Raw genomic sequence first — 12,412 nt, forward strand, 5'->3', positions numbered from 1 at the left:
GCGTCATTAACTAACTCTTCGATGTCCACGTGACCATCAAACAAGGCATACAGTACAGTACTGTACTGTACCGAGTATAAACGCTTAAAATACTGTAGGAAAAGCATCCACTTCCCGCATCCAGTGCGCAACTTGGAAGACATTGAACGAAAGATATTTCTTCTCTGTATTTTCTCATACGCGATTGAACAAAAATGGCAGATCAAAGCGCTTCACTGAATCAGCTATTCCGCCAACGTATTGCTGGCTATATGAAAGCCATTCTTATCTTTAATAGTTGTAAATTAGCTGCATCTATTGGAGCTCTGGTCTCTGCAGTTTTTATCAGACAAAACTTCCCCATTCTTCCAGCATTCTATTACGTATTGCCTTTGGTCGGTGCTTCGGTGGTAAGTGTTGACAATAGCGTAATATTGGTAGTGCCATAGTACTGTACAATAACAGATCTACTAACTAAATTCAACTTAAGTCACGAAACTCTTTGGCAAAAGTACAGCACAGTACGAGTATGCACACGGCTTGCTTTTTTTCTGAATTCCACTTCACGTGAAATGGAATTGTCCCTTTGTCCTTGGGTTCTATTAACAGTAGAGTACATCATTCGCATTTATATGTTACGTTATTAATTACTTACTTTATTGTGGCTTTATGAAACGTATCAAACTATCAATAGGAATGATCGCAAAGGGCTCTTTGCTCGGCTTTCACACAGTATGGTACAACACTACATCGGGAACTCTTTGCAATCCTTGTGAAATATTTTATATTGGTCTGTGCGTGCTTGAAATTCCTTTAATACGGACACAATGCTGGTCTAAATTCCGTGATAGAACGGTTCCCTTTGATGTTTGACTTTTATTAATGAGTTTAAGCACTCTCTGAATAAACCCAAAATGGACATTGTTAATTATTTTTTTATAATATTCATATAGACACTAAACCGTTTCCTGTCCCTGTCTTTCTTTTTAGTAGTTTTTGATATGGATTCAACAGTAACATGATTCTGCTAGTAGTAAATGAAGTAACAGACCAAATTCCATACAAAATACTGGTCCATCATTAGGATGTGGCAGCCTACTTTGCTGCCTCCAAATATTTCAAGCAAATTGCCACTACTAGGGACTACTCGACTAAAAATTCTCCCCTCAAAGCCGTAACTAAAAACATTTCCCCTATTCCAAAAATACATTTTACAGTACAGTTGTTGTACTGTACTGTATATGTCATATATTTACAGTACATTACCATCAGAATAGATGTGAGCTCATCAAGCAGAGGAATGTTATCGTACAGTTAACAATTGTACTGTACTGTACTGTACACCAGTCGATCTTACCATTTTGAAATTCAGTCTTTCGTACACCTCGCTGAAACTGCCCTGCCGATGCATTATAGCCACTTACTGTATAGCCCTCTTCATTAAATGGCAATATTTTAAAAAATTTTTCTCGCAGAGTTGTTACTATCTATTTATCTGTAAGCTATACCATTGGCTGTACGTACTTGACAATATCTAGTATTGATGCAACGTGCAGTTATTACAATTCTCTAATATTCATCAACTTTTTTCGTCGATTGGTAATTTTTAGACATTCATCGCTTCAGCCGCTGTTGTTTATATGTTCATTTCGGACGAAAGAAAAGAGCATTTCATAAGTAATGTAAGTATGTCAATATATTATGAACTAGCTATTACAACGTTTACATCTAACCGTAAATTGATGTATTTTGCAAATCTGATAGGTAATCCTATACCGCATAGGAATTATTGTATGCCAGATACCGTTGGCTGTCGGATTTGGTTTAAACATCTATTTAGTTTCTATTTCTTCTTATGCCTATATACCGTCTATTGTGTACCTTGTCTTTTCTGGCCTCATCATATTCTTCCTTGGAATTGGAAGTTCGGTATGCATGCGAAGAGTTTACGCTATCAAATGGGTAAGTCGTTTTTGATGCGATTGTAGATCAAAACTGTCTTACAGAATTTTAATGGAATTGCGACCATTTTTATGCACATATTTAATATTGTAATCATAATCCCTCCATAGCTCATGCTGATTAACTCGGCCAGGAATACTGTTCCTGCATCTGCCAATCAATACCCGCCAGGATATGGGTTTAGTACTCCTTCGCCTTCGGTTTAACGTAATTTATCTTTTGTATCTACTCATTCATTGCTTGTTGATGCTAAGTTTTAAATCATTTTTATGCTGACAAATTAATCATCAGTGTATAAATGTCCAAAGTTTACTAATATGATTTGTTAACGTAGAAAGGACATTTTTTAACTGTCATCACATATAATTTGAAGAACCATATATAGTACTATATTTTTTAGCCGTAGCACGTTGAAACACCGTAGAAAGATCTTCAATCTTATGGATTTTGCCTAGCGATGTAAAGGCATTTAATAGTTTTTTACCGTATTCATTTTACTCGTAGTTAATATAATACGATCCGTCGATTAGTTACTGCATGCTAAAGAAAAGCCATATGCGTATATCGACTCTTTACTTTTGGTCTTGATATTATTCTCCTATATTACAATAAAAATCGAAATGTTCAATATTCATAACAGTGTCAACAGCAGCGTTATAAAATATAAAATATATTGCATTATGTGCAATATATTGATACATTGTATTACTTCCGGACTTGGGAGCATTGAGTCTACTAGTCCTCGCAATTGACATAGGAAGCAGTCGAACCCTTGCTCGTGATACTTGGTATCTACTGTATATACTTGTATTGTATTTTTTACTTTACAGTACATATTACTGTCACTACTGCACCATGACAGATTAGTTGTGTAGCCTTAAAGATGAAGTTGCAATCATAATTGTACAAGTCTTAGTTTGAAGTAATTTAATAGGCATCTATTATTAATTCATTAATTAATCTACAGTATACTTACTGTATATACAGTACAGTACATCAAGTAGAAGCCGATTTTTTTGGTAATACCATCACGGCCAAACGGAGTAGGCGTATACTAGAAATATCATGTTCCAGCGCTTGACGTTGCTCAAATTTGTTGTAATTCAATATACAATATACTATATTACATGTAAAAATTTCTATGTGAAGTTAGTAGACATTGCACGTTACTTTACAATTTGGGCGATAATGCTTGGCTACGCGGGTTATGTTTACAGTATTGTCACGGTACGCCGTTACCAAATGAGTAAGTAACTGTTAATGAATGTATAATCAAATAAGGCTATACAGTATGTCGTATGTGATAGCTTGTAGCTACCTAAGGATGAGAATATCTACTGCATGTACTGTACTGTACATATTTAGTAATGTATGATAGTGATAACGGTAACTTAAATTCTCACTGCTTAACACTGGAATTCATTGTAGAAATCTATTTAAGCGCGTGTGTACTAGTGCAAACTCCCGTCGCTTTACTGACGGTTTACGATAATGTGCTCATTTAACAGAGGTTCAGTAACTATCAGATCGCTGACTAACGAACATTATCCTCTTAGAAATACTTTTTGTAATATGATATATAGCAATCAAAAATAACCGGGACAGGGGAACTATAGTAGGGTAACACTACGAATTGCAAGAGAGCAATAGAACTAAGAGTACCTACTGATGTGTATCAATCACTTTTCAAATTTCGTTAAGTAACTTTCGTATTAGTATGTTTACCGAATAAGGATGGTTACTATATACAGTATAGAAATCAAAAGTAATTGGGACAGGGGAACTACAGTAGGATAACACTACGAATTGCAAGAGAGCAATAGAACTAATAGTACCTACTGATGTGTATCAATCACTTCTACCTTCTCAATAATATTTACATAAATCCTACAGATCATTCATTTCTATACCAATTCAAATTTCGTTAAGTAACTATCATATTAGTAATCGGGACAGGGGAACTACAGTAGGATAACACTACGAATTGTAAGAGAGCAATAGAACTAATAGTACCTACTGATGTGTATCAATCACTTCTACCTTCTCAATAATATTCACATAAACCCTACAGATCATTCATTTCTATACCAATTCAAATTTCGTTAAGTAACTTTCGTATTAGTATGTTTACTGAATAAGGATGGTTACTATATACGGTATTAATGCTATGTTAAGGTTGGTGAGCGAAACTTTCAAATATACGTTTATGGTCAATTTCTTAATAAAATTAACAGATAGTATTATCATTCGATATTATATATATCCTAGTAACAGTAATTAAGATTAGTTAATGGTCCAGAGCACATTATGATAACTAATGTACGGTGATGGACATACCAAGTTAAGATTAGCAGGTACTGTAAGATATCTACAGTGCGGTAGAATGTCCTTCGTACTGTACTGTGGTCAATTCTATACCAATCATTATAATGTGTCTAAGGATCGCTGTCGTATGCAAGCAAAGCTTGCTCTGTCGATAACAACCGTTATAAGAAAATGTAACAATCAAAATGGCTGTATAGAAAACTCTATAAAGATTCTATGTTTATTCAATTTTCATCAGAATATTACATGAAATCAAAATTTAAAGGCCCAGTGGCCACCCTTAGCGATATAACGAATACTATTTTAATAATCAGTACTCTGCAGAAATTACTACCTTAGAGCTATTCGTTTTACATGAAGAAATCTTTAGGTTAAAAGTACTGTAAGAATCTTATACTGACCTATTGAAATGAACCCATAATCAGAGTCATTTAACAGTAGTATAAATACCCCCGCGCTGCTCATTTCAAGGGAGGGTGGCTGGGATCAGTAGTTGGTCAAAAATGATGCAAGACTCGTATCGTAAAGAATAATGTAATATATTCAGTTATTTGTGGAGTTCAGCCGAGAAATCGAGTTGTCGTATATCACTAACATAGAAACTGGAGATACTGGGAGAAGTAAGCCGAGTCATTATCGTTGCACGAGAGATTGTTTACTTCGTTCAAGTACGTTTCCTTTGTCACCAAGAGAGGGTTGCGACAAGTACAGTACTGTACTGTATATCTGTTACGGGCAATGTATGAAATTATTTAATACAAATGCCATACAGCTATTTTTATGCTAAATAATCCAATAGACGTTTTGTGGAGAAATGCCCGGTTGACCGTGGCTGGTTATTAGTTAGTGATTGATAAAAGCGTCGGAGGTCGTAAATGTTACGACAGGTGTTTTTACGTCCACTACCGTATTATGAAGTGTCGTACTGTACTGTACACTGTGTACTGTACACTGTGTACTGTACTGATCGACCAACTGCAGTACTGTACTGTACAATCATCGACTGCAAGCCCCTTGGTACTGTGGTATTGTACTCTACGACGTACAGTACAGTGTACTGTACGTGTTGCAGTTTTCCAAGTCTTATCACATGACTAAACACTAACGACTGTCTGGCATGTTGACTCATCACTTTTTGTGAGTGTTATTTCATAGATCCCGCACTCGCAATGACTAGCCAGGAGTTGTTGGTGAGCAATAACAACTCCAACGCCTTGTAGAACTGTAGTGCAGCTTGTGTAAGCATACTTTGAGCTCTGAGGTTAAAACTGAAAAATAACTCCAACACCTTGTAGAACTGTAGTGTAACTTGTGTAAGCATACTTTGAGCTCTGTGGTTAAAACTTCAGAATAACTCCCAACACTTTGTAGAACTGTACCGTAACTTGTGTAAGCATACAGTTTGAGCTCTGAGGTTAAAACTGAAAAATAACTCCAACACCTTGTATGTAGAACTATAGTGTAACTTGTGTAAGCATACTTTGAGCGCTGTGGTTAAAACTTCAGAATAACTCCCAACACCTTGTAGAACCGTACCGTAACTTGTGTAAGCATACTTTGAGCGCTGTGGTTCAAACTTAAGAACAACTCCCAACACTTTGTAGAACTGTATCGTAACTTGTGTAAGCATACTTTGAGCTCTGTGGTTAAAACTTCAGAATAACTTCCAACACCTTGTAGAACTGTACCGTAACTTGTATAAGCATACTTTGAGCTCTGTGGTTCAAACTTCAGAATAACTCCTAACACCTTGTAGAACTGTACCGTAACTTGTATAAGCATACTTTGAGCTCTGTAGTTAAAACTTCAAACTTCAGAATAACTCCTAATACCTTGTAGAACTGTACCGTAACTTGTGAAAGCATACTTTGAGCTCTGTGGTTCAAACTTCAAACTCATACAAAACAAGTAAAACGCAATAGCCCGCAAGACACCCAAATACTTGGGCTACATTGCGCTCGACTGGTACGGTTCTGCAGTACAGTACTGTATTTTTACTGTTCTTGAGTGCCTCTTGCACTGTCCTATACCCTTTTCTTTCATACTTTACTGTACACTATACAGTACAACGGACACCATACTCATTCTTAGTAGGCTTATATAAAGTATTGTACGAATATTTATTTATAATACAGTACTGTCTATCAAGTGGAAGGGTGTCACCAAGTGCCACCGTGAAGGTTAGAATTAATTCTACTGTAATTGAAAAAATTTCAATCCAATCGGTGTCCACTTTCGAAAGAGATCATCAAGACTACAGTAACAAGTGGCCTGTGCGACTTGCTTGAAAATTACAAGAAAAACCAACTCTTGGTCATATTTGAAATCGAATTTTATACAATAATTGCCAATTATGTTTGGATTGACGTGATGGAAACATTTAGCCTGTGCTTAATTGTATTTCATGTATGGCTAATTTCAGATGTTGACGATAGGCAATTATAGAATTAATCGTAACAGTCAAACACTTTTGAAACATCGACATACATCCAAATAACTATAATCCATATTACTACTACGGAGCACTGATTGTCAACCGCTATATACAGTCTTAATCTGCAAAATTACAGCATGTCGACGAATAATGCTCTGAATCGGAGGCAAGAAGAACTTATCCGCCTTGACCTGCGAAGGATTCACGTCGTCTGTTGGGTCACTGTTGTATGTAACATTGGATCTTTAGCTTGTTGTTTAATCTACAATATGAACGCTCAATATCCTCGCAACATAGGTATAATTTATGTGGCCATAACTTGTGTAAGTATTGCTTAAAAACCAACGATTAATGATTGATAGCTAAATTTATCGGAAGTAAAGAAAGTCGCTTATTACGTACGATAAGTACACGTGTAGAACGAAGTTAAAGTGTGATAAGAAAAAGTGATTAAAATAGAGATGTCAGTATAGATACGCGTATACGAGGCAATAGACTACTATTTACCTACTGCACTACCGATAGAAAACTAATGGATTCTTCAGTTTCACTGGATTTGATCTAAAATTTCTTCCTTTAATTTAAAACGAATGATTAAAAATTTACTATATTTGTTAGTGCTTTAGTAGAGTATTCGACTTGTACCGTAGAGCGAAAGAAGTAAAACTGCTGATAAAGAAAGTACATATAGTCGTATACTGTACGTTGGTGATAGTAGGTGTTAGGCATTGAAGAAAAAATTTGATTAGTGTGCAATCCCTGATAGGTGTTGTCTGTTATTTTGTTATGTAAACGCTCTCGCTACTCGCTATAATGAGAAAGGGAGTTAGTTTCGATGACATTTTATGAATTGAAATCTTTGACGGGTACTGTAATTCGTACAGTATGATGAAAATTGAGTAGTCAATGAATGACAGTAATCAACTTTTCACCATGTTCGATAGTCAAGGTTTCACGAACCACCACATACTTTCAATCGGATCATTACACTTATAGACTTTAATGTAATCATTTAATTAGCTTTACAGCAGTTGTATACTTTAGCGAAGTTAAAGTTCTTTAGCCTTAACTGATGAGCAAATCAATAGTTGTAAGGCCTTGATGACAATACTTGCTGTACTGTATACAATTTATATACGTATAGGAAAGAATTGACTGAGTCATAATGTTATGTTTTTCCATCTTTTTTATAGATATTTCTTCACACAGCAATGCTGATCGTTCTTTGCAACAAAGATGCCGGACCTTTAATCATTTCTGCGAATGTAAATGACATCAATTGCTTTAGATATTATTATTTTTATCAAGCATTTTTCTCAGATCCTGTCATTTGCGAATGTACTGTATAATCGTTTGTTTGTGAGTACTTTTTGATAGCTCATATTTTCATTTTTGACATGCTAGATGAGACGAATATCCGGAATTTCGGGCATTAGTAATATTATGCCTGCTGTTGCTGTGGTAGCATGTGCAATTAACGTTTCTGGTAGTCGCGGGCCGATAACTACTGCTATGAGTGCCTGTATGATGGCGTTATTTGTTATGATTTTTATTACTCAAAATTACTGTGTCAGTATCTTGAAGAAGAGTATTCCAGGCTTTCTGGTTAGTATAAACATGCCAATTGTCAAGATTTAAATACTAGATTCCTCACAGTTATTATTATTGTTCTTGCTTGACTGCATTCTACTACTTTAGACTTTAAGAAGATTACGTGTACATGCTGGAGAACGCAGAAGCCGAAATAGGGCGACAAACACAAATACTGTTCCTGAAGTTCCAGCTGTATTACCGAGTTATAACCAAGCTACCGGAGCACAGGATGTAACGGAATCTCAAGATCAAGCTACTGATCTACCTTGCTACGAAGATGTTTATAACAATAATGACAGCACGAATGTGTCTCAGCCTATTCCACCCAGTTATGACGAGGTTATCGTTAACAATACTCCTATATCTGACGGTTCTACTAACGGAAATAATTCCACAGCGCGATCCAAAGTAAAATAATCAATTTACTTTGTAATATGTCAATGATTCGTAAAGTAATCAATCAAAGATGCTCTGCTGTGTACTACAATAGTTTATAAAGTTAAGGTTCATACTATTTTGTAACCGATTAAAAATGGTATACTTCTATCAGCATTCTTTTATTTGATTCGTTGCTGTAAAACTGAAGTTTTGGCGGTTATTTATTGATAAAAATACTTGAATATCGCTGCTGTTCCTATATTAAGATTAAGAAAGCAAGTAAAAGAATATAGTTTTGACGTATCTACGGTAGTACCGTGTAATATCTGATTTTTTCTGCGGTTTCATTTTTTTATGTAAATGTGCTAAGCAAGTTAATATTTTGTACATTATGCAAATAGTAAAGGAAATCATTAGTTGGTTTTGTTGCGTTGTTGCTAGACAGGTTATCTTTCTAATTTGCATTATCGTGAGATTAAAATCATTTTAACGAAAGGCACTATGAATAAATCTATTAATTGTACTTGAGTGTTACTTGAACACGTACTGTATATGTTCTGTGTTGCAAATATTTAGTTAAACTTGTTGGTTTAGGGATACACTCATATTGAATAATAACACGACGAAATCCTATGTTTAAAATATAGTGTAAACGGTAGTTGTAGTTAAAATAAATGTATAAGAATTTAAAACAATTTTACGTTCAAATCTTCCCGCTGATGTTTAAATACTTGCAGATTAACTTAACTGTTTCCGTAACATTTTTATGCAATTAGAAGGATCGTTAATTATTATATACGTTTTTACCACTTGGATTCTGTGGGTTGACTACAATACGTACTGTATGTTTAGATTTCAGGAATATAAATTGCAAAAGATATAGTTTATCTATTACAACGATTTTCATAGAAATGTTCCATTAAATATCCGTAAATTTCAATATTGTGTTTTCTTGCTCTAAATCTATTTTCAAAATGCCCACTTAGTCTATTCCTGGAATACATTAAGGAATCTATGCTTTGCAATATGGTAATTAGGATGGTAAGCAAATCGTGAAATCCGGGCGAATTAACAATACGTATTTCCCCGTACTATTAGTTCATTACATTCGATAGGAAGCCGATAAAGTTCAACCAATTGGCAATCATTATGACTGATTTTGGCCTTGATGGCATGCGCTAATTATGCTTATAATGCAATTACAATTATTGGAAATTAGAATAATTTTAAGATTTTATCTTTACGTAAGAAATATGCCAACTAATATTTGACAAAAAATATGGAGAAATATAAAGTTGAAAGAGCAACATACAATAATTTATTTGACACAATCTCACAAGTATTTACCAATTCTAGTAAACAACAGTATTTACACTTACTGCCAATTGAAATCATAAAAGTTTAACTAGATCTTGTTGATGATCGCATATTGTAGGGTGTTCGACAACATGTCTAGTGCATTTCAATTTGATATATCTAAATACTATTTTAGTAACTCGACCAAGGGAAATATGATGTGAAAAGTTATGATCGGAATTAAAGCTTTCGTGGTATTTCCATGAGTTGTTCAGATCTGGTTAATTCGAATTTTCTTACAGAAGTTAAGAATAGCAAATTACGGAAACATCACTAGTCGGCTTATACGCATACAGTATGTACTATAATTTCATTTAATTACTTTTAACTGTAGAACAGCACGAGGGCAGGTGATATTTATTTAAGCTAGAGTAAATACATTATAACTGGCTTATAACAGCAATGTGGAGACCTTATGTCGTTGTTTGTTATATATTCGTAGGTAGTAAATATAATAAGTAATTTTCCATGACTATTCCGGTTTCATTGATTCCTCGATGAGTACAATATCCAGTTTTAACATACAGAAGTACATCACAAACGATGTAATTCTTGTAGTATGCTTTGAACTTGACTCATTATCGATAACTCCTTCTTACCGCCCTTTGAACTGGCTGTCAATAAATGCATGGCCATGATGATGTAACTAGCACTAAATAATATACAGCAATTGTAGATGCTACGCCCTTTGAACTGGCTGCTAATAACAGTATGGCCAAATGGTCATGACGACACAACTTGCACTGTGTAAAATCATGTCCTAGAAGGCTAATCGCTAATTTTTTTTCATTATTTACATTTTATCTTGTTACTAAAATTGTATCTACAAAATAATTAGGTACGTGCCAGCGTCGACAGTCTCAAATCGCCGTGCTTGCCCTGTTAAGATACTGAAGAGGAAATTGTTGTGCAACATTCCGTAAAAATTCTATGACAGCATCGTACGTATTATACAATTCTGCTTTATTAACTAAGATACGTACCATGCTATGGTACACTCACGAATTAAGTTTCAACTTTTAAACATTTAGTAAAAACTGATCAATTTTCAACATACTTCCTAAGAATGACTGAGAATTGGTAACCCAAACGTGTTACTACATCACTAGAAAAATTGTACTAAAGTGTCGGCAACGCCTACGAGCCCACACAAGAAACTTCCATACTGTCAATTTAAGTGAAAGTTCATTGTAGACGATACCCCTTTCAAGTTGCTTCTCTCCATCGGCTGATTCCATGTATCTACTGTATATGCAATTATCGGAAAGGCACGTAGGTTTAATTGGCAGTATTCTGTACAATAGTAATTATCCATTTATAGTAGTTCAACATGATGAAGCTGTTCGTAATACTTATTAAGTGATCATCTTCTGTAATTGAGAAAGAGTATTCAATACTTATAACTGCCTGCGTTAATTTATTTATTGGAACCACATCGTGTGCTTAAGTAGCTATCAAACACGCTAGAATTTTGTACTATACAATGCACTGCTAAAATTTGGTACAGCGTAATCCACACATGCAGACATGGATGATGGCTTTATTGTACATCATATTGACTTTCAAACAAGAATAGCCGATATTATAGCTTACTAAAGAAACGTTTTATGTTATTATGGCTTTCGCCGTGAAGGACTGTCCATCTGATCAATTATGACTGCATTACATTACAGTATATAATGTGCTCAGTAGATCGCATAAACGATTCCTGACTGAAAAGTAACCTGCTGTTAAGCGACTTCCCCATTACAGTATTTATTTTTGGGGGGGGCTATGAACTCCGGTACTGTATATTGCATTGGGTGTACAGTATAAGTGTATTTGCAATACCATTAACTGCGGTATCCCATATGACTAATTGTTAACGTCAGCAGACATCTTTGTCGCACGTGCTGAACTCGATAAAGGTATTGACCTGATTTTTGTGTAATACTGCCTGCGCACACGTGTAACATGGTGAATTAAAATTAAAATCACGATTGATTCCTTACATGTAAAGATCGATTACACAAGTTGTAACATGTTTGCCCAAAATAAAAAATACGACCCCGTAATTGATGTGATTCAATTTTAGCTGTTTTCAAACTTGACATTGAAGCGCACGTTTACTTTATCCTATCAAAATAAATATGCTTACAAATATCCGTAGTTGGATGTAACTCTATTTTCAATGACGTACAAATAAGGTCATATCGTATTTTGACGACGATTACGTTGATAATGAGTTCATGAATGCTTAGGCCCAGTATATTTGTGGTGAGTTGTCGCTTCCGTACCGTATTAATAATTGAATCATTACTGCGAATACGTATTTTATTTATTTTAATAGCAAAAGTTGAGCTCTACTTAGAGGCATTGTGTTGGTGTTGGCCTTGATTATGTTTC

General features: G+C 34.9%; 2 protein-coding genes across 2 annotated transcripts in view; both read left to right on the forward strand.

Moving 5' to 3' along the window:
* Positions 1–2,264, forward strand: part of TRIADDRAFT_64090 (uncharacterized protein) — a 3,935-nt gene extending 1,671 nt beyond the window's left edge. Inside the window, exons 2-4 of the mRNA XM_002114062.1 lie at positions 1,590–1,661; positions 1,744–1,941; positions 2,052–2,264. Coding sequence (XP_002114098.1) covers positions 1,590–1,661; positions 1,744–1,941; positions 2,052–2,147 — 366 coding nt within the window. The 3' untranslated portion in view covers positions 2,148–2,264. The remainder of the gene's footprint in view (positions 1–1,589; positions 1,662–1,743; positions 1,942–2,051) is intronic.
* Positions 2,265–6,837: 4,573 nt separating this feature from the next.
* Positions 6,838–8,710, forward strand: TRIADDRAFT_58219 (uncharacterized protein; the record flags this gene model as incomplete). The annotated part of the gene is made up of 4 exons (XM_002114063.1): positions 6,838–7,023; positions 7,894–7,965; positions 8,105–8,305; positions 8,399–8,710. 4 exons carry the CDS (start codon positions 6,838–6,840, stop codon positions 8,708–8,710), a joined length of 771 nt encoding a protein of 256 aa, XP_002114099.1.
* Positions 8,711–12,412: the final 3,702 nt, after the last annotated feature.

Source organism: Trichoplax adhaerens, genomic scaffold (genome assembly GCF_000150275.1).
Source record: "Trichoplax adhaerens TRIADscaffold_7 genomic scaffold, whole genome shotgun sequence".
Classification (NCBI taxonomy): Eukaryota; Metazoa; Placozoa; class Uniplacotomia; order Trichoplacea; family Trichoplacidae; genus Trichoplax; species Trichoplax adhaerens.